At 37.7% G+C, this 23,619-nt stretch overlaps 2 protein-coding genes and 1 long non-coding RNA gene across 4 annotated transcripts in view; 1 reads left to right on the top strand and 2 right to left on the bottom strand.

Moving 5' to 3' along the window:
- LOC136250748 (uncharacterized) overlaps window positions 1–16,836 on the bottom strand; it is a 57,024-nt gene extending 40,188 nt beyond the window's left edge. Inside the window, exons 1-3 of the mRNA XM_066043021.1 lie at window positions 16,661–16,836; window positions 10,829–10,907; window positions 270–578 (exon numbers count right to left, since the gene is read on the bottom strand). Of these exons, the coding sequence (XP_065899093.1) occupies window positions 270–578; window positions 10,829–10,901 (382 nt within the window). The 5' untranslated portion in view covers window positions 10,902–10,907; window positions 16,661–16,836. The remainder of the gene's footprint in view (window positions 1–269; window positions 579–10,828; window positions 10,908–16,660) is intronic.
- LOC136250749 (uncharacterized) lies at window positions 1,996–4,296 on the top strand. Of its 2 annotated transcripts, none has more exons than XR_010698705.1 (6): window positions 1,996–2,647; window positions 2,698–2,775; window positions 2,829–2,902; window positions 3,862–3,962; window positions 4,023–4,091; window positions 4,149–4,296. It is a non-coding gene; the product is annotated as an uncharacterized lncRNA (long non-coding RNA). The 2 variants fall into 2 exon arrangements; XR_010698704.1 differs by having other exon boundaries at window positions 2,693–2,775.
- Window positions 16,837–19,683: 2,847 nt separating the features above from the next.
- On the bottom strand, window positions 19,684–23,317 carry LOC136251912 (neural cell adhesion molecule 1-A-like). Its single transcript, XM_066044306.1, has 8 exons — window positions 23,178–23,317; window positions 22,914–23,090; window positions 22,709–22,822; window positions 22,272–22,553; window positions 21,916–22,176; window positions 21,413–21,739; window positions 20,051–20,182; window positions 19,684–19,980 (listed from the first exon to the last, which is right to left on the bottom strand). The coding sequence occupies exons 1-8, from the start codon at window positions 23,209–23,211 to the stop codon at window positions 19,853–19,855; spliced, it is 1,455 nt and encodes a 484-aa protein (XP_065900378.1). The 5' UTR covers window positions 23,212–23,317; the 3' UTR covers window positions 19,684–19,852.
- Window positions 23,318–23,619: the final 302 nt, after the last annotated feature.

Here is a 23,619-nt window from a genome sequence, read left to right as displayed (position 1 = left end):
TTTTATAAGTTTATATTGCATGAACTTAGTTACATTCTTTAAATGAGTGTTCTTGATCGGTGCTTGCCATGCTATTGCCATTGTGAAAACTGTTGCAAAACTACTTGTGTAATCCATTCATAATTGTCACAATCGGATTGGTAGGCGTAGTTACACACATGTACAATAATTTTGTAAATCATAGGAGCAGTATATTAGAAGTGCAATGGTCTCCAATGTAATTAATTGGTGTTAATGTCATTAGACACAATCCTCTTAATAGTTAATACCTGTAACATTCAATGTTGCATTAGAAGTGAAATCAGTAGGAGACTGTTCAGCTGTACAAGTGTACACAGTTCCATTATCACTTAATTGTACTTTTATAACCTCCACCCCTATTATTCGCCTTGGAGATTTAGAACTTCTTATAAAGGAATGACCAGGTGTCCCTGGAAATAATTTTATTCCATTTTTTTTCCAAACTGCATCCTGCAAAATAGCTGAGCCATTATCAAGTACAAGTGTGACAATGCAGTGAAACTTTGCATTGTTATTTTTACAGACACGATGTGGACCACTTGCTGATGTTAAAAATCCTGTAGCAATAAACATATGAACAAAAATATTAATTACTCAAACTATAATTTGCCCAAGGGGAATAATTTCTACACTTGTAGGAATTATTTCTACACTGCAAGAAGATGTCTTACACTTTGTGCCATGTGTAGGAATCTCTCTTACAAAATTCAACAGTGTGAGAATATTTACTACAAAAATTCTCAATAAAGCTCTACACGTGTAGGAACCATGTTTCCTACATAAGTGTAAAATCCCTTCCAGCACTTTACCCCTAAATTATGATTTCTTATTTAATTTGGATTATGTTGCCATTGTCTATACTAGCTTATTATACTTGTTAGTTAACTTTTGTAACATAACTCTTCATTAGCAAACTTTACAGCATTGCATCAAAGGAAAGACTGAACAGTGCCAGATGAACAAGGCTATAATTGTACAACCTGTCATGAAGTAGAATGCTGAATACTTAAATATGCACACACATCACATGCTTAGGCTAATATTGTTGTAGTTCATGTGAGACTTTGAGTAGTGCGCATTATATTGTTATATCTGGTGTGATTGTATTGCTCCACTGTTTGGTGATCCTGGCTCTCATCGCAGCCTCCTTCCTCCATCCCTACATTTTCTGGTGCTGTGACCAAGATATTCGCTTGTCTCCTGATTTTTTCTAACCAATCACTTAGAAGTCATGGACCATGGCATTACTCTTAATGGTACCACAAAAGGCAATCAATATCCTGTGTTATAGAATTATTGTTTGTTTCGTTATCACACGTAGGAGATGGAAGAATTCAAGAAACTTGCAAACTCATGCAAGGGCTTTCAGATACATCTGAAGAAACTCCTTTAGAAGGCTGCCGACCTGATTGAGCATCATCATGACAAACTATCAGAATCTGATTTGCCCTCCGTTACTGAAATAAGTGACCTTCATGATCAACTTCAAAGGAAAGATGAACTCATCTTTGCTTTGGACTCTGAAATATTAAAGACATACTAATGAGGAAGAAGAGCTAGTAATGGAGGTTAGTGATGTAGAAGACATCAAAGAATCCATCTTAACTAGCATTGCTCATGTCACGCATATCATTGATATACTCTCTGCTACTGTTAGTGAGCCCAATCCAATAAGTACTCGATCTGACACCGGTACAACACAAATGTTAGTCAAGCCTCCAACTGCAGACCCCACAAGTGCTGAGCACACAAATGTTGAGTAACCCCCTCCAAGTGATTCAGTTACCCATGTTGTGTCACTTGCAGTAATCTCAGTAAGTCATGATATAACAAGACTTCCTAAGCTCAGCATTCCAACATTTGCAAGGGACACACTAGAATGGCAGTACTTTTGGGACTGCTTTGATGCTGCAGTGCATCGTAACCCTCACTACAAAAATGGATCGGATCGGATTTACGTATATTTCCTTGTTTCAGGAAACTCATGGAAAGACGATCTTTCAAAGCCCTCTAACTTTCCATATATTTACATTGTACAGTAAACATATGTAAAGTTGTTAAGTTTTTAAAATGTATGCAATGGAAGTTATTTAGCTAAGAATTTCATTACTGATGGATACTACTGAATGAGACTACAACGCGCGAGCTAGCTAGACTGCTAGATGATCGCGACAAGCAGCCATGCCAAGGATTACTGGTACAGGGCGCTCTGCAGGGCCACTCTGAGTTAGATCTAGTCTACCTATTCGGCTATTATCACGAGGTAATCTAGTTGAAGTCGTTATCGCCATCGCAGAGTAACTTAGCCTCACCTCAAAAACTTGCAGCAGCGCATCATTGTGCTAATGTTTCTTGGAAATGTTAGTTTATTATAGTTTACGGAAGTTGTAACGAAGCTGCTGATGGTGTCGGGTGATGTATGATACAGGTAGAGCAGTTAACGCTCAGGCTGAACGATGAAGTGGCGTGATGGTGGCGTGCACGGATGGAGAAGAAAGATTGCGGCTTGCCGACCCGAAATTCTGCCATTGCCTTCAGACTACTGTGGTGCCATTACCTTGTACCGACTCTGTTTCCCGACTTTCAGTACCGCTGTGCCGCCTTTTGACACCCAAGTACAATAGAGGCAAGTATTAATTTGCCAGTGTTTGTTTGTTATAGTTTGCTTTAGTGTAGCTAGCAACACAGATCGTGAGATGAGAGTTAGCCAACTGCAGTTTTACTGAGCAAATGACATTGAGGGTAATGCTGGAGGTAAGTTTTATGTATCAGATATTGCACGTACTCCTTTGCATTGATTTTTTTAGGGATGGAGATATCTCGGGGAGATATATACAAGACAAAGAATGGGCTAACCACATGAGAACTTTTAAAGTTTCAGGTTAGTGGTTTTTTATTAATGTGATTATTGGTTGTTAGTGTGGAATGTATGTCAATAAGTGTGTCTCCTCTAAGTGTAAATGATGTGGCACTTTAAATTTGTGTATCTGTATCCTCTAATCCAATTCTTGATCCAAAAACCTGTATTGGTTGTTAGTGTGGAATGTGAGTGTCTCCTCTAAGTATTGTGTATCTATCCGGTAATCCAATTCTTGATCCAAAAAATCTGTAATAACACATACCCATGGCTCAAGTGTAAACACAGAAGGTACAGATTGTATGAGGTGCTTACCACCAACCAGAGTGTTTATAGAAATATAGTGATTTTATTTTGCTTGACCTTTAGAAGTTTAGGATGCAGCATAATTGTTTGACATTTCTGATGCTAATGGTTTGTGTAGCATTCACCATACTGTGACATTCGGCTTGATTGCTTGTGGATACAGTGACGTGAAAATAGCAGCTATCTATATTATCCACCAAAAAAAAATTCGTAAGGTGGTTTCAGAAACTGAGCTAGTTGCATACATATCATTTTTTACTAAACATCAGATAAAATTATCCTTATTGCCATTAGCCTACACAAAAATGTACACTACTGTAGTCCAATGTTAAAAAGGCAGGTATTTTAGGTTGCTTTTGTGTAGTACTACTGTATGCAGTTCTATGCTTATATATTCATACTCACTTTATATGTTTTATTAAAATTTTCAATGCTGAGAAAATCAAAAGAACTTCAGGAATTGTACGAATTAGGTAGGTTTTCATGAGACAGTTGCATTTACTAGGTTGACTATGGTAGTTAGGTGAACCCTTATTGCTACAACAATAGAATATCAAAGTACAAGGAGGATTCCTAGTTCATCACTTCATATAGCTATAAATGTTGTGTACTGTTGTATTATGATGTGTTTTTTCTATTACCGGCAGTAGTTCACATGCGTATCTTCTTTTCAATAGCATTCTCTGCATCAGACCATTCAGCATGTAATAAATTATTGTTCAGGTATTGATTGCTGCCCAGGACAAGCTGTTGTGGCATCTAGATTGATTATTTCCTAGTAAGTTTCTTGAAGGATAATTTTATAGTACAGTAATAAAGATTATAATATTTTTGTTAGGTATGACTATTAGAAGGATACGACTTTAAGAGGTGGAACGTTGTTTGGAGAAAGATACAATACTAACAGGTATTTAATCGTACTGTATGATGTTTTGGCATTACATCTATTTCTTTCCATTTACAGTGCACAGAAAACGTTAGGGCAAGGAGTCTGCCATTTGTCAAGATCAACAACTTTATTGATGAACACCAATGACAGACATTTTTGTACTTTGACTGGTGTACTTTGTATATGGATGGATGACGTTTTGTTGATTTTGCATTTAAACCAATTTATACAGAATATAGGGGTGGGACGGGGGTAAAAAAATGTGACATTTCCTTACATTTACTGTTGGGAAAAATTACCTTTCCTAGCCTTTAAGTGGTAAGGAAAGATACAAAAGACGGCTGAATCTTTTCAGGAAAGTTGAGGAAATATGATTGTTCCTGACAAAAGGAAAGGTTAGGTAATATTGTGGAAATCTGACATTTCCATACCTTTCCATAGTCTCTTAAAGGTAAGGAAATCAATTCTTTTTTGTAGTGCCTTCGATTACTGGTGTCCAGAAATTGAATTACCTACAAGCACAGTTGCAAAGAGCAGCACTTAGAGTCATTGCTGGACTTCCCCTAACTATTGAGAATTACAACCGTTCAGTAGCACTTCTCAAAGAAAGGTACAGTGAAATCACAAGCTTACTGATGCACACATGCAGGCACTGGTGGAGTTAAGCAACAACTTATCATCACTCCAGCTGTTTTATGATTCTGTCCAGAGTCATATCCGAAGTCTGCAGTCCCTGGGAACCCCACAAGAAATGTATGGATCCATGCTTGTTCCCATCATTCTAAGGAAACTACCAGCTGAAGTACGCAGGAACCTTGCCAGATCTCATGGAACAGAGACGTGGACATTGACTGAACTACAGAGTTCAAGAATTGTAAAATGGGAGCAGACTACTCCAGTACCTTTACACCACAACTGGTGCATTTCTAACTAATGTAGACCAACGACAGTCATACAAGTAGCACAGTTCTCGAAGCCTTGCACATTTTGCAAATCACCTTGCCACTTGACAACAAGATGTGATGTAGTAACGGATACACAGAAATGGATTGAGGTGGTCAGGAAAGAGAATCTTTGTTTCAATTGCCTAGGCCATCATAAGATATCACAGTGCCAATCCAAATATCGGTGCAAGTCCTGTAAACGGAAACACCATACCACCCTTTGTGATACCAAGACCACACTTAAAACAAGAATCACCATCAGACAAACCTCCAGAATCAGCCAATACTACTGCTACTGGGACAGACACAATAGCTTCCCTCATAACTCCTGTCACACCTCTAGACAACACCTCCACACATAGTCTGATGTCACCAAGTGCCACCAAATGCTTACTGAAGACAGCTATTGCAGATGTGCAGGCTGGTCATAGTCAATGCAGCGCTAACATATTATTTGATGAGGGTGCACAACAGTCATTTATTTCTCAAGAGCTAGCTGACCAATTGAACATCCGCTCAAAAGGAAGTGTCACAACAGCAATAAAAATCATTTGGAGGGGCCCCAAGTCTTAGTACACTCAACTGCAGTCCGGTCGAAGCTAGGTTATCTACTCTCTGGCCCTATACCATCATCTGAGAATACCAGAGATCTTCAAGTGTTTCATACAGCCATTGAAGACAGTTTCAGGATTTCACAATTCTGGGATGTTGAATCAGCAGGTACATTGCCATCACCAAAGCCAATACCAGTCAATTCACTTTTCACTTCGTATCTCAAGTCCTCTATCAGTCACACACCAGGTGGTTCCTTTGTTGTTAAGTTCCCGTGAAAGGACAATACCTTCTAACAGCAATGTACGCGAAGGTCGAGCTCGATCCCTAGCTCACAAGCTTAGCCACACTCCAGACCTAATGACACTGTATGGGGACATAATAGCTGATCAACCGTGGCTTTATTGAACAAGTTGAAGTATCCCACATCCCGGAAGATTCCTCACCATCCTATAAAGAAAGACTCTACCACGACACCCTTGAGCATTGGCTACGACCGCAGTTGTCATCAATCTCAAACACAACCAAGTCTGAATGACTGCCTTCAAGCAGGTCCACTCTTTATCAATGACCTATGCGCAATCCTCATCAGATTCCGTGCTCACAGTATTGACATTGTCACTGATATTGAGAAGGCGTTTCTCCATGTACACCTTGCTGAGAAGGATGGACATTTCACATACTTTGTTTGGCTATCCCAGCCCAATGACCCAGAATGTGAGTTGATTGTTTATCATTTCAGAGTTGTACTGTTTGGGTCAGTGAATTCCCCATTCATGCTTGTTGCTTCTTACAGATGGCTCAGCAGTTGCAAAGGATATCCTGCAGAACATTTATGGTGACAACGTTGTCTCAGGTTTCTCAAATGCAGATGCTGCCACAGACTACTACCATAAGTTGCATAAGATTATGTCAGCAGCCAGATTCAATTTACACAGCTGCGCATCCAACCACAACTACTCTAGCTCAGCAAGACAGGATTGCAGACAACCGTACCACTGTTAATGTATTAGGCTTATTGTGGACCACAGACACAGACACGTTATCCCTTAATCCAAAGGAGTCAACATCTACACAGCACACCTTGATTACAAAGAGAAATGTTCTTAAGAATGTATCCAGACTGTTTGATCCCCTTGGATTTGTTACACCTATCACAATGTTATTTAAAGTTTTTTACAAGAGCTGTGGCAACACAAACTCCACTGGGAAGAACCCCTACCTGATGACCTCAGAGAACAGTGGCTGACTATTGCTAGTAATTTTCAATCGTGCTACAAGCTTTCTATTGCCAGACACTATCTCAATCCAGATGCTGTTTCTAGACAATTGCACGTGTTTGTGGATGCCAGCAAGAAAGGCTATGATGCTGTCACTTATCTTTGCTTAGATGGACAGTCATCCTTCATCATGTCAAAGACCCGTGTTGCACCTATTAAAGAGTTGACTCTACTGAAGCTGGAACTCATGGCAGCAGTGATTGGCACCAGACTACTCAAATTTATACTAGATTCACTGTCACCCCTCTGGTCTGAGACACCCATCCACATGTGGCAGATAGCCAAATAGTTCTACACTGGACTCATAACTCAAAACATTTACCGCAGTTTGTATCTCATTGTGTAACAGAAATCCAGCAATCAGCTCCATCAACATCATGGAAATATTGTCCGACCAGTGACAATCCAGCTGACCTCCTTACTAGAGGACTCACAAATGAACAATTCAGTGCTAATATCAACCTCTGGATGCATGGTCCGACTTGGATACATGACCAACAACAGTGGCCCACATGGCATCATTCCTCAGTTTCACACCTACATGCTGTAGCAGCTATCAGTGATGAATTTCAACCCCAAGAAAAATCACTATTCACAATTAGTTTACATCAGATCATCGGTGTGTCTAAACACGGCGCTTTAAGTTGGCTTCTTGCAACCACAGCATATGTTTGTAGATTCATTTTCAACTCAGGACGCAAGCAAACTGGTCCCCTCACAGCCACTGAAATTAACAATACCAGGACAGCATGGGTAAGGTATCGTCAGAAAGCAATAACTATCCAGTCTTACAAGCGCCTCAAAGAACAAGAAATGACTACTACTACTACTAGTAATACAGCTCTGTCTATTTCTCGACAAAGAAGGTATTATCAGGTGTGGAGGCCGGATCCATAATGCACCTCTGACAGATTCCCCTATCTCATACCTCCCAAGCATCCATTCACAGCTCTGGTTGTATTAAGTGTTTTACAAGGATGTGTCATAAGGTACTTCTTAGTGCTCAAAATCTCACTTCATTGGAATCCAGCTCCTTTATGCTTATTTTGAGCATTATCACTGCACTAAGAAATACCTTAATACCCATCCGTGTGCTTTTCTTGCTTATGCTATATTACACTGAATTGAAAGCGCTGTAACTTGAGAACAAGATGTTGAAACAACTTGCAACTGCCTTCATCAAACTAAAAATTTAATTACCATTCATATGGTGCCCAGTATAAGGACAAGGGACCTTTTGTTCGAGCTCTGTGCTTGATAATTGAACTGCTGTAGTTCATGGTTTTCTGTTGAGATATCCACCCGTGACCTATTTAAACTTTAGCATTAAATAACTTTTGTTATACCTCTTTAATAAAGAAACGATACACATCAGGATGATCCTTGTACATAGCACTACACAATCGTCAGCATTGAAGGTCCAAAACTTTAACAGAATCCCTGCAAATGGAAATTTTAGTGATTTTGTTTACTGCCTAGGTGAGAAAACCATTTGTTTTTTTATAGATTACTAATACGCTATTGTGTTCCAGCTGTATGCTTTGTACTACTATGATACTAGGCCCAGCAGTTAACTTGATAGAAACATGATTGATTTTTAATAGTAACAAATAGTTTCTTGTCAGGGTGCAAAAAAGGGTGTTCCTGAGGACTTTTTACATGCCTCCCCTTCTTAAAACACTTAGTGCACACTCCATATACTTTGTAAAAAAATGGGTGCTTTTATCAAAAAGTGAACGATTATGTCGATTTTAAGGGCTTATGTACTGCACTAATCTAATCTATATAACATCTATCAAATTCAATGTTAGACTCTGGTGGGTTTGAGATACATGGTAGTGTGTCGTGTGGTCAAGAAAGTAGGCACATCATACTGTGTATATATACGTATATTCACAGGAAGCAAAAAGATAAAAATGCATAGCTCTAGGGTGTTCACATACTTTTTTCATTATTTTAATTTAATTCTTTTCACACACTTTGTGCAAAAATTGCTAAAAACACAAAGGTGTATAACTTGATTTGGGTACAAATGAAAAGGTGAATTCACATACTAATTTGCTATGAATCTGATAAATATACACGGTGGTAGCGTAAGTGACCTATTATCGAACGGTACCTATTATCGAACATAAAAATCACGTAACGTATTTGGAAGTTTACAATTTTATTCCGCATACTCGTAAGGTGTTTATATGGAGAATTCCAATAGTGTAGCCTATTCTTAATGAGCTTTCCATCCTTTAGAGTTTATGTGTGGACGTCACAGCAGTCTTGATACTCATCACCACTGACGAAGAAATGAAGAAAAAGAACACAGGAATCGCCGTAAAAGAAGTGCAACTCGAGCGTAACTTTGGTGGCAGAATTGGGCTGACTGTTTGTCATTTACCTGAGTAAAAGATGTATCCACGAAGACTGTACAGAAGGGGTTGTTGTAAACAAGGATAATAAGACTGTTATTGGTTGTAATGTGCTGATTTTTCACTGTACGCATTTTACACTAAACGATTCGCTGTTGTAACTCACAAGTGCATGCTTGTATCAGAACTATACTTCAGTTACAGTATCATGGTACTTCAGATAACACGTTGATATAATAATTAAGAGTGTGTAGGGTGCACTGAAGTTGCCACAGTAGAAAAGGTGCAAAACGTTCGATAATTGATTAACGCAAATTAATGGGCGTTTGATAATAGGTATCGGTGTTCGATAATTCATATTTTACGGCATGCAGAAATCCACTCATAACACGGACACTAATCGGATACTATTACTCAAACTTACGTGAGGTATTCTACAAGAAAGGCGCTACCTCCTGGTGAAAAGTCAAGGTTGATACTACTTTCCTGGAGATGTTTATGAAGTAAAGTATAAACTTTGTTCGATAATCGGTCACTTACGCTATGAACATTTATTCATGTAAAAATTTTTTTGTCAGCTACAGGGTATAAACTACGTATGGGAATAACTTGCAATTTGGTGTCTACATAGGTCAATCATCATAGCAGTGCAGTGCCTTTTGATGCTTTGAAAAACAATGCTACAGAGTTATAACAAGTGTAAGTACAATTATAGCACTCCACCAGGTAGGACAGATCACACAGCAAATTTAATAAAATCATGCCAGCCATTTACAATGGCAGGGTCAAGATACTCTAATAGAGCAGTCACTGCTGGATAAAAACTGCACACAAATAAGTCCAAAACAATCTTACAAAGGTTTAAACCACTGAACTAACACACAGATCCTTAACCACTGAGCCACTGCTATCTTGGATGTTCACCTCACTATTTTAAGCCACATGAACTTAATTATTAGTTCCTCGTCCTCTAGTATTGCAGGAGGGCAGACATGTATTTTCTTTTTTGTTAATTGGATAGCTGAATCTAGCTAAAATTACTCGGAAAGCAGTTTCCTTAAATAGCTACCAACTTTACAAGATGCTGGATGGCTTCACTCAGCCACCAATGGTACAAAAATAATAAAAATGGTGATGTGGGTGGTAGTAAAGGTCACTATAAAATGAGCTACAAGGTCACCAAGGATCAGATTTGCATGGCTCCACCTATAAAATTTCATGTCGCGAGGTGTACTACCTATTATGGAAGGCTTCATACTTTATCACAAAGTACACAATTTACCCTAATATTGTACACTACTCCACTACTCCACTACTCCAGTGCTGCCAAGGCACTGTGAGGCCAATTTCTAATCAATAATTTTTGCAGTAATCACAAAGAAATTTTTATGATCCCTACTACAGAGACTACTATAATGCATGAAAGCAATGATCACTTACTAGGAATTCAAATGAAATCAGCTACAAACTATATGCATACACAAACATCTTAATCTCCTACAGTAACATTACACATATTGTAATATTACGAACATACACAATATATAAATGTATCATTATGCATAACTTGTAAAAGAAAATGTAAGCCTAAATTAAGTAGTAAACCCACAACTTACGAAAAGTGCCATTGCTGTTCGTCACTTGCCAACTTGAGGAACAAAGGCTTAGTAGTAATAGCAAAAGTAACATCTCAGCCTGAAAACAAAACCATCCAGTACGTACATATGTATGTTTATCTTTATTAATATGTAGATAATTTCCAGTATAATGGATTGATTTTAGCGACTCGTGGAATTTGGTATGTTGATATAAAACATATACACCATCTGGGATCTATTGATACCTTTGAACAAATATCATACAGCAAGCACGAACTATGCATTATAAAAAACCATATTAGCAAAGCCACAAAATTAGAAATACTACTGTGTTTTTCAGGTTTCTTGCAAAATCAAAGCATAAATGTGATCAAACATGTGACCTGTAATTTATTTATTTATTTTTATTTGTTAACCATAAGGGTTACTAAGGTAATTACAAAAGGCAAATGCCTATAGGAGTAACACCTACAAAAACACAAGATACAAAAACAGAGAACAACAAACATTACAAGCACATTAGTACAATACAGAACAAATAACTAAATACTGTAGCAAGACGGAAAAAAAACAAAAACTAAAGTGTTATAATAATTTATGCAACTCTTGCCTAAAGTGAGACTGATGAGGAAGAGAGAGAATATCATGTGGGACAGAATTCCATAAAAAGATACCATTAACAAAAAAAAGAAAACCTATAAGAGTTTATTGATGACTGCTTACACTGTAACAAAAGGGAGTGAGATCTTGTACAAGAATTGGTAAATGAAAAGGAGCTTGAAAAAGGTAAGGAAATGTGGCAGTGATAAATATCATAAATGGTAACTATTGTAAGATACTTCTGACGAGTAGAAAGAGATGGCCAGTGAAGCTCGTGACAACATTCACTAAATGACTTTGACCACATGTGACTATGACAGTTGTACCTGCTGCCACACACCCAACGAGCCCCACGATTTTGGATTTTCTCCAGAGCAGAAATGTTTTTCTGAGAGTGAGAATTCCAAACGGTACTTGCATAATCTAAAACTGGTAGGACAAGTGCTCTGAATGCCTTCCTCTTGGCTGAAGGATTACATGTGTACATGTTACGACACAGCAAATTTAAAGTTCGAGAAGCTTTCAATGAAACATGTGAGACATGTTTATTCCAAGATAGTTTAGAGTCTACAATAACTCCTAGATACTTGACAGATGACGAACACTGAAGAAGATGGTTGTTCAGGTAGTAAGAATGATGGATAGGTGAACGTTTATTAGAAATACATAAAAAACTCACATTTTGAAGGATTCAGCCTCTTTTGCCATGCGGAACACCAATATGATATTAAATCCAGATCTTTTTGTAAATCTTTACAGTCAGCTGTAGAACCCACTGGGCAGTAAATTGCAACATTATCTGCAAAAATCTTTATAGGAGATGAGACAACTGATGGGAGATCATTGATATATAAGATAAAGAGCAAAGGTGGAGAGCCTTGCGGTACTCTGGATAGGACATTGGACCAGTCTGAAGCACAACCATTGATCACTACACATTGCTGCCTAGTCATAAGAAATGATGAGAACCACTTTAGCATAGATTTGCAAACACCGTAAGCTTTAAGCTTCAGTAAAAGGTGTTGATGAGGCACAGAGTCAAAAGCCTTAGCAAAGTCAATGAAAATACAGTCGATTACTTAAGTTAGATGCTTAATCATTAGCGGCAGACAGCAGCAATGAGGTAGTGGAGCGCATTTTACAAAACCCAAACTGAGCATCACAAAGAACTTGATGAGACTCCAACAACTCATAAAATTTATTGAAAATAATCCTCTCCAGCACTTCAAATATCTCGAACTTGCAAGACATTTAAAGTGAATATTTGAACCTTTTGCCGATCATTGTACATGTTCAAGTATTGCTAGTATGCTGCAAGCTATGTAAGCCTTGTTAGTTCAAAGCACGGATCACATGTTTGATCACATTAATGCTTTGATTTTAACCAAAAACCTGAAAAACATGGTAAATAAAATTATCATGCTATAGTTCGTACACGTTCACCTGAGCCCCACCAAATACAGTAATATCAAGAGGTAAACATGTGCAATGCTTTTGTACTGGAACAAGCATGTTTTCATGTTTTAAACATGCTTGCGCGCCTGAATCATCCATACTAAATGTATGGGATATTTTTAAAGCCTCGTAACTCACTTGTTCTTGCCTGTATCAAAGCTCTTTTTTGATGAACATTTCAGGTGCTTAAAGGGTATCACAGTGCTACCATACGTTGGGCAGCTAGCCCATGTAACAAGAGTTATTAACAAGAAACGAGGGCTCAGGTAAACACAAACCGACTATAATTAGTGTGCCAAAATTTAGACACTCTTATATAGTAGAGTGGCTATGCAACAAATTTTGATGAAATCGTTCACTTTGTGATAAAAGCACCACATTTTCTGTGGAAGTTGAGTAAGATATACTCAGGGGCGGTGGAGCAGGCTAATAAAGAGTGGGGGGGACAGGCCAGCTATAAGTTGAAGGCCGTTGTATAACTATATAATATTACTTAGTTACCACAAAAGTAATAATATTATGTAACGCGTTACAACACTGGTGATACTCTTCAAGTCACTCCAAATTAATCAGATGTTTCATGGATTATTTACCCTCTACAAGTGACCCGGCAGGTTGAAAAGTAAATAAAATATAAATATTCTGGAATATGACTTAGCAGAGTATATATGACTGCTCTATTAGTATCTCAATCTTTACAAATGCAGGAGCTGAAGTCTTTATGAAATGAAGTGGGAAAACTATATGTCCCTGAATTTCCCTTCACTTTGTTGCTTGATTTGTTTATGACTTTACAGTATTCCATACAGGTACACAACAATTACAATCAATGGTATTGGGCGTACAGTACTGAAGGTGCACTAGCTTGGGCTAGTGGCTATAAAAAGAAAACATACTTACAATATTTAACTTACTTACTTATGAAAATTAGATTTAAAGGGGTCGGGGAGTATTGGAACATCTAATGAATGGGCATACAAAATGGTATAAACATATGGGTTGTCATGTCTAAAGTTAGATGTGTCCATACTAAAAAAATAGTCTTGATAGATAAATCAATTGGGGATATATAGGGCATTCCAGAATTGAGTGATTCTATTGAAGGAGAAATAGAAGAAATGTCTACTTATAGTACTACTGTTACAAACATATTCATTCTACCACTTGTAGAAGACCTAGTAGTTTTATTAGCAAAGGTGATGTAGTTTGTGACATTGAAGGAAGGAGAGAGATACTTAAGTGACTAATATCGTTAAGTTCAAAAGTACACACTAAAGGGTAGCAAATTAAAGTTTTTTGAGTCTATCAAAATAATTGGAGATGTAATCATTTAAAATAAATTTTGTTGCTCTCCTTTGGATCTGTTCAATAAGTAATATTCTTGATAAGGTTTGGTCTCCATATCATTGACTTGTGATCTCACAAAAGATAGGTACAATGATCTCTTGACTGACAATATTTGATACCAGCTAAAGCTGTGACAGAGCAACCCAAACATTCTATAGGTCTTAGGAATTATATTTTTGTGTAGTGCTGCATGATCCCAAGACAGGTCTGATGATATTATAATGCTGAGGACCTTATATATACTGTTTGTTAAGATCTCAGTATCAGCTATTTCACACTTGGTCATGACCTTTGCATTAACGCTAAGGTGTGCGGTCTTCTTAGGATTAAAGCACATATCCCATCTCTTACTCCACAAAGTCGCTGTATTTAAATCATTTTGAGGGCAGTAATATCATGGAGCAGTACCCAGTCTTCAATGAATAATAGAGTTTTACAGATGGTAGCACGGATGGTAAATCATTCATGTAAATAAAAAGTAAGGGCCCCAAAATGCATGCGCACTCTACAGATAGGACTGGCAAGGGAGTAGATAATGACTGCTTGATTGTACCAGACAAGTAGCTCCTAAACCACTTCACAAATTTCCTTGAATACCACAACTGTAAAGCTTACTAGAAGCTAACTCATTATGGGGAATGCTGTCAAATGCTTTCTTTGTATCTCAGTAAATGATACATCAACTTGCTTGTCAGAGTTATTGTAAACATAGTCCAAAAATTCTAATAAGGCCAGGCAAAATTGATTTATCAGCCGCCCGCATCACCTTCCACCCTGCCGCCTCTAAATTCAATACTGCTATAATTGATTGTGCATGCTAGTAATTATACAATTAGACGAACTAGACATCTAAGAAAAATGTTTCTTCCTGTTTCAGAAAGGTGGCAAAGTGTAAGAATAAGCTTTAAGAAAGCTTTTGATAATCCTTGTAGTGCTGCTGTTGCTGTGATTTTGGCACTTTCTTTAATAATTAATAATGAAAAATGACCACCCACCTGCATCAAAATTAAGGAAGTGGACGGTGAGAAACCAGCTAACAAAGGCAGTTGGTCTGCCCTTGAGTGCACCAAAACAAGTAGACTTAAAAACAAAGTTGATTGTTTAATCATCTGACACAAGTTTCTCATGCATTGGATAAAACTAGTGATATGGGCTTGCAGTTGTTAAGTTCTTTCTCCAGGCTTACATACATGAATGATATGAACCGCCCATTCGGCCAAATGTATCATTCATTGTTCAACTATCCATCTAGGGACCTGTAGGGAGGTAGCCTGTGGCACAGGGAGTCAGAAACCTGAACCTGAAAACTATGATGAATCCAGAAAAAAATCCCAGCCCAGGTGGTGACTTGATCCACAGACAGCTTGCAGTCTAGGCAAGTGCCTGAGGAGCCACACAGCCTGAGATCTAGGATTACATGTGCATTCAGCCAGTACTTAATAATCATGACTTCTCATTTTTTCATTAGGGTTTATCATCCCTCTAGGGACCTGCGGGGAGGTAACAAGTTAGCCTGTGGCACAGGAAGTCAGAAAGAGAAAAACCATCATTATTTGATGTATAAGGCATGAACGGTACACCTAAAAACAAAAATAAATAATGCACGTGATGTGTCCTCGGACTCACACAACCACATATGGCAAATGCCAAAAATGGGTGTGGCAAGGAAAATTACAATAAAAAAGAATAAAATTAATTATTAGAAATACCTTCCTTGATGTTGAGATGGCAGCTCCATCAAGAAGCTTCCCACATTGTGACTTTGAGATTAACTGATCAAAGAAATTCAAGGTTTTATAAAGTGCTGCTAATGATGATAGTAAATAGTGGCCCAGAACACTAAGCTCAATGGCGTCATAATGTGATGGGATTCCTAGGCGATCTAATACTATCAAGATTTGGAGATATTCTTCCTTAGATTGTTTTGCAGTTTCTCGCAGACTCGAAGGTGTCCAGTGGACAAGTTAACTCCAATAATGCCACTGAATTACAAGTAGATGACGATGTCAGGATGGTAAGGAGAAATTATTAAAGATGGTGGAATGGTACCCTGCAGAGACTGGCTATAGCTGGTAAATCTGCATAAATACAGATGCCACTTGGCTGTGCGGCTAAAAACTCTCTGAAGCCAGGCAATGTAAAACTTGGATAGTGTCGACTGCTGTGAACTCGCAACGTTGGCATATTCAATGTGATGCAAAATGCTCCCTTTGTGGGCTGGTGTGCACGACCTACCACAACTCATATCTTAAGTGGCTGCCTGTTGCCTTGTCTTTTTAAGGGGTCACATGATTTATAATTTTATACCGGGTCGTTTTATACGGACCTGCTACATCCGTGAAACTTGGGCTTCTGCCGAGGGGTCCGACACTTTGTTGTGAAATGTCGAACCCCTCGGCTTCTGCTGATTACACACAATTTAATACGACTACGTAAATTATTACTCACGGCTCTATATGGCTTGGACAGTACACTTCTTCGAGTACTCCTTAGTCTCAGAACACTAATAGGGCGTTGTCTAGCGCAGTGTGGAGAAAAAATTGTCTATATCCACCTCGATATCCACTCGATATACATTCGGTTTCAATTTGGTCACAGTCAAACGCCCCCTCGACTTTTCGGAAAATTCCCCGTTAAGGTGTTCCAGTATCCGAGATTTTAATTTTAAAATTCTCCGTAAATTTCCATGGCAAAAAGCCGTCATCTGAACGTTGAACCCAACCGGGCAACATCGTCTGCATCGCACACGTTCCGCGTCGTTTTGTAATCTTTTCAAGACTTGTAGCTAGCCGGAACGCGTAGCTATACTCAGGCGGATCCAAGGTATGGAAAGAGAGGGAGCACAAGGGCCCAGCATAAGCCAGAGGGTATGGGGAAACAACCCCCCCCCCCCCCCCCCCCCCCCTAGAAACTATAGGTAACTTATATTATCAAATTATTATATATTTTTTTGTGCAGGATAGTTTTTTTCTGTAACTTGCAGATTCTGAATGGTCTTTAAACGTGAATTCCGGCAGTGTAGCCATAATACTGCATGAGGACTAGTGCTGATATCATGAGTAGTTAACAGCATCACAGTGACACTAAAGTGTTTTGTTGTACAGTCATGGCATCTAAAAGACAGTCAATACTCAGTGTGACATCATTTGCAGCACTGTCATGGGCACATTTTACTAAATAGCTCCCTAGATAATTTTACAAATGGGAACTTGAACACTTGGTGTAATTGGATGCGATGAATGTTCTATTGGAGTATTTGACTGTTCTATTAGACTAGAGTATCTCGGATTTCAAATATATATTTTTTGGCTTGAGGATTCATGGGCAGGTGGGAAGTGGGCACATTCCCTTGTATCCTCCCCCGTCTTTGATTCCCCTTCTGCCCTCCCCCTATCTTTAAGTACACCACTGGCTGAACATCAATCTCTATTAGGCATTGTAGGAGGGGTTCACTTGTGCCCTGTGCACCCACCCCTGATATTCACTATAATGTTTACTTTAAGGTGGGTTGATTATATTTTGCATGGCGATATTCAGCTACACAACAATTTTCTGTCTGAAGTTGTGTCACTAACTCATAAGTAGCTAGCTAGCTAGCTATAAAGCACTTCAAAGTCAGCATAACAGTAACATAAGTTAATTTAAATATTAATTTAATATACATACAAAGCAAAAATTTAATGTTCTATGGTACCACTATAAGTAGTATGGAAAGGTTTGGGAGGGGAGGGGTGTGGTTGGAAAAGAAAAGTTAGTTGCTGCTCTGGCAACATTATTTTGTGCATGTATGTCAAAAAAATCTACAAATAAGCTGTACATGATGTTAGTGCGATTCAGTGTCTCTGACAGGAAGTATTACTTTACTGTAGTAATATGGCCAGACCAGATTTAGTTAGTAAGATGGCTGAGTTGAGTAGAAAGAAGATGACCATATGGATTGTTAACCTGATTATAAGAAAGAAAACTGGTTGAAGGAGGTAGATTCATTATGAAACTCTGATGAGGTATATATGTAGCTGATTGGACTAGTGCTGGTGATATTGAGGGGCTTTCACTGACTGTGTAGGTGTTGATGGTAACACCTCAAGGCTTCAGTGCTATATACTTTCATAGTGTGACTGCATTGATTGCAGAGGTGCTATATACTCATACTGTTCTTTGATACTGCACAGGTGGAACATAGCTGAAACCATAGTATGGGGTGTCTATTATCTATGCTGAAACTAAAGCAGAATGGCTACTTTGCTATTCAGTAATTGATAGTTGAGGCATGCGTTCACTCAACCAATTAATTCTTATAATACATCTGGCATTATTCTTCCTTGTTGCTGTATGCACTGCATGGCTCACCGGTAATTACAAAAAGTAAACAAACAAGTACGTATAAGGGAAAAATCCAAAAAATTTGAATTTGAAAAGCAATGAAACATGTATACATATGACTGAAGTAAGAATTAAATGTCCACTGGTATACCTGGAGGTGTAGGTGACCACCCTTGATTCATTATTCTATGATCGGCAAAGTAGCTATACTTGCATGGGATGTTACTACAAGATAAGCCATGCATCCTTATCCATACAGCTCACTCAAGACCACCATACTTATTCTTGTTGCTTATATCACAGCAGGGTGTAGACCTCTTACCCAGTGATCTCCATGCAGAGTTTCCTCAGCTTCCCACATTATTGTGATAATATATGTAGTAGTTGTAACATGGGCATGAGTGATTTGCCTGAAACATACGCACGAGCGCAAGGGCGCAGCCTGAGTGCGAGTGCATATATTTCAGGCAAATCACAAGTGCCAATGTTACAACTAATATATTCCACTTGGGTGACTCACCTGCAAGTGTACATGGAAACTGCAGGAATGCTTTGCGGATGCATTTATATGGGGCCATGTGAATTTCGATTGTGGATAATGCCGCCGGAAAGAGCAACAACAAGGCGCTGCTGAGTATGTTTATGAAAGCAGAGGCTGATAATGTTACAGCTATGTCACCTTTGTTTGTACAACACTGGCTTGCCTGCATACTCTACCGAGAACTTACAATGGGAAGTGCTACATGTACAGCTGAACACCATTAGTACCATTATGACTTACAAGTTGCGCAAAATTGACCATCAGTAATTTAGTACTTACCCATGAACTATTGTAATACATGAACACACATGAGCTAGGCCAAATTATAAAAATCATTTCACTTATCAAATTATGAAAATTATTTCACTAATTATCATCGGAATAAATATGCAACCCATAAATAACAATTTATTACATACTCTGCATACATTTTCACCAGGTGGTGCACAAGATGAGCATTATCATATAGCTATATGCTCTTACTATACTACTATATACTACTAGCTATAGCATGCCTTTTACAAGTACTATTAAAAGTCTAATGTTGCAAGGTGGCATATGTGGGGCTAAACATATGGCTGGCTGCTTCCGTAACAATTGACTAGCCTGCACATATACTGAAATCAATAACAAAAAAGTCAAAACAATACTTGTATACAGTAGCTATCATTTGTTTACATGATAGTGAAAATTGTTTGCAAAAAAATGTTTTGAAGTCCAGCTAGAGCTACACATGAAATACAGCTGTCATTAACACAAGGATCATTATACAGTCATTATTTTCCATCACCAATTCTAAATCTCACTTTCCTCCTTTGCCATGACAATTGACCAAGACAAGCAGCTTGTAAAATAACATGATGACTTTTTATGGATAACTTGTAGTAAGTGAGTGGACTTGAACCTACGCATGCAATACATTACACAAAAGCAGTATAATGACTAATTATAAACATGCTATCACTGCTACTTACAAGGTGTGTATCTGCTGTTGTCAATCTTGCAATGAAACTGTACATCGGGATGAGGTGGAATAACAGAAAATGTAACTGTTGCATTTTGTCCAACTGTTTTAACGTTGATTCTCACTGATTGTATTGTGCAGACTAAGTATAATACAAGACACAGATTTGTAAACATACGTATGGTTTTCCACAAGTCTGAACTACATAATTATGATTGCTCTACATAAGAGAAATTTTCAGGTACATTATGAATTTAGATTCACCTTCACTTACTACAGATAGACTCAATAATATAGCTTAGACTAATAAATTTTCTAAAACAAGATTGTTTGGATTTCTATGATATGTATGAATAAGACAAGCAACATAGGCGGATCTAGGAGGCACTGTCAGGGGGGGCCAAGGGGGGGGCAAGAAGTTTTAGTGTACAACAGCATCTATTCCACTAAGAGGAATTATAGTACACAGGTTATATTCAGTTGTATAACTATATTCAGTATAGCTGGATGAATAATAGACATACAATTTTAAGATCGTAGTTAGAGAAAATTTTTAAAAATTAGACCTCCTAGGTTTGAATTTGGGAGCATTTTTGGTAACATTTAGCTTAAAAGTGTATGCTTGCAATTTATATAAAGATTAGTTAGCCTATCTGAGATAAAACCTGTTTGATGGTAAAGTGTAATAAATCAAAATATAAAGGTGTAGCTAGTATTGTTATGACATTAGAATTGTGACTGTTCTATTAGAGTAGTGACTGCTCTATTAGAGTATCTCGATCTTGGCACAAAAACTTAAACTTACTTTCTTTACAGTGTACAGTATAACTGTAAAGTACATTTATAACTGTTGTCTTCTATTTGCCCATTGGCTTTCTATACTTCTGAATACAGTGTGAATGCATGATTCCAGTTTCTGGTATCAATATAGTACTGTGAGTCCAAGGGGGGCAAGGGAAGGGCCAGGGGGGGCACAGCACCCCTTGGCCCCCCCTCAGATCCGCCTATGACAAGCAATAACAATGAAATTAATATATGTATGGAATAGTATTCAACTTAACATTGACTGAAGCTTTCTGTGAAAAGTTTTTTAAAGTCTTTGCTCTCACTGGCTATGGTTTAATTATGAACCGTGGCACAGCTATACCCAAATTGCTCGTGCCACAGATTGTTATATTATACATCATTGTTGAAGAAAAGAGTGAGCATTAAATGACAAAGTTCATGCAAAATATAAAGGAAAAATTAATATTGTACTCATGGCTGTGTTTTTATATAGTTGGGAAGCTCGTTCAATGTTAGTAATAGTGAATTCATACACCCTACATCTACAGTTTCTACAATGAATTGTTTATGTACTTGCATTGCAAACCTTGATAGAAGATATTGTGATCCCAGAGATGGAATGTTTGTTCAACAGATCCATAAATATTATCTCCTGTACATGTGCACATACAAATCAAATGATCACTTTCCAATATAAAGTGATGGAAAACTTCAAGACTTCCATTCTTATGTACAGTGTACTGTCCAGTGGAACTTTCTGCTACACTGTGATACACACTGGATGACTCAGTCATAATAGTCCAAGTAATGATTGGATGAGCATAGTACACACCACAGCTGAGCACCACATTGTTGTTCTTCCTATCATTTTCCTTGATGATTGTGGTAATATTGCCAGTAGTTAAAGGCTTTGCTGTGTTTAAAGTACATGCATATAAAGGACAATGTATTGTGATAATCATAATTATTTAGTTGGTTATATCTTTGTTCTTATAATGGCAGTGCATGTGTTAGTTTCATTGCATTATTGCGCTTTTCAGCTTTTTTCATCTGTTCATGATGCAAATCATGCAATTACTTACTACTTACAGGTTACAAGGACAGTAAACTTGTGATAAACACTTCCATATTGGTTTCCAGCTTCACAGACATATTCCCCACTATCAGTACTATCAGCAGTAAAGATCATAACACTATCTTTGTTGGTGTGTGGACAAGACGAACAAGTGTCTGGGATGGACCAGTTGTACACTGGACCTGGTGAAGATGACACAGTACAATTGAGTACCACTTGTTCACTGACATTCACCAACACTGTTTGGTTTTGTGAAGACAGCAACTCTGGAGGCCCTAAAATAAAATTACCAGATGCAAGGTTTAACAAAGTTTTGCAAACTGCAGAAATTATACTCAACCAGTTAGATATGTATTATATTATATCTTACAGACAACATTCAATTTTACTGTAGCATTCAGTGGGTTCACATTGCCAACCAAACAGCTGTATTGTCCTTGATCGTCTGTAGTGACGTTGTGAATTAACAATCCTGAATTATTCTGACTGTATTTTGGGTGATGGTTTGCCCACAGCAGTTCACCATTGTGTTCCCAATGTATTTTTACACCATCTGATTTAACTGAACAGTTAATGAATTTATTCCGATGCCACAGTGCCACTTCTTCATAGTAATAATTGAATGCACTGGTGTAGATGAATCTTGGTTCATCTGTAAAATCCAGAAATAAAAATTGTATGGTGCATGATTAAATGATAGTTAATTACATATAAAATATACATACATACATAGATATGCACTGGTGAATGTTGATGTACAGCAAATGATGTACAGTATTGCATAATTTATGGCATATACATACATACCATTAACTTTTATCATCACTTCATCTTTAATACTATGATTACTCATACTTCTGCATGTATACATTCCCTCGTCCATTTTTGAACGATTGTGGAATATTAGTGATGTGTGCTGAACTGTGAAAGTACAGTGGATATAAAAAGACCAGGAGATGAGGCACTTATAGTCATAGCATATATAAAACATGGAACTGTTAAAATAACTTACCATGAATTCTTTCTTTATTATTTGCACTAATCACTTCAGAGATAGGATTGAGCCATTCCACCAGATTTTCACTAATGCACACTAAATTCATCTTACCACAGTTAGTAGGAAAACTGCACATCACATGTGTGACATGTGGTATTATTGTTAGCGAGCAGGTAGTGTTTACAAAGCATCCTATGTGAGCATTATACATGTATATGTTATAGGGTATGTAGTCGTAGTTAACCCAAACACTGTACGTAGCTTGCAAATAAAACTAACCTAGTATAGTGAAGATGATATACTTGTAAAACATGATGGTAGTCACTATATCAGTTGACCAGACAGCTTCTACTACTGAAAGTAGGATGGAGGGGGAGTCTCAAATGTAGCAAGATAAATGTAGAGTCTCAGATGTACAATTATACTATTTTGGCAGTTTTATATATGTGTGTGACTGTGTGTTGCTTATGCGCAAATATTAATTTATTAAATTAATACAAATCTATATGGAGTACATATATAACCTGTTTACTGCTATGAAAGCCTGTGTACCATTACAGACTTTCATTTTCATTCATAACATTGCAATATACATGTACATTCCTACTGAAGTTGTACATGGATGCATATACATATACACATGTTTATGAATAAGCATAACAACATGTCAGATTTTCAACCTTAGGAAGAATTTTAAAGCGTACAGTATATTGTTGCAATT

Source organism: Dysidea avara, chromosome 3 (genome assembly GCF_963678975.1).
Source record: "Dysidea avara chromosome 3, odDysAvar1.4, whole genome shotgun sequence".
NCBI classification, from domain to species: Eukaryota; Metazoa; Porifera; class Demospongiae; order Dictyoceratida; family Dysideidae; genus Dysidea; species Dysidea avara.
Note: the sequence above shows the minus strand (reverse complement) of the source record. Positions and strands in the feature narration are given on the sequence as shown.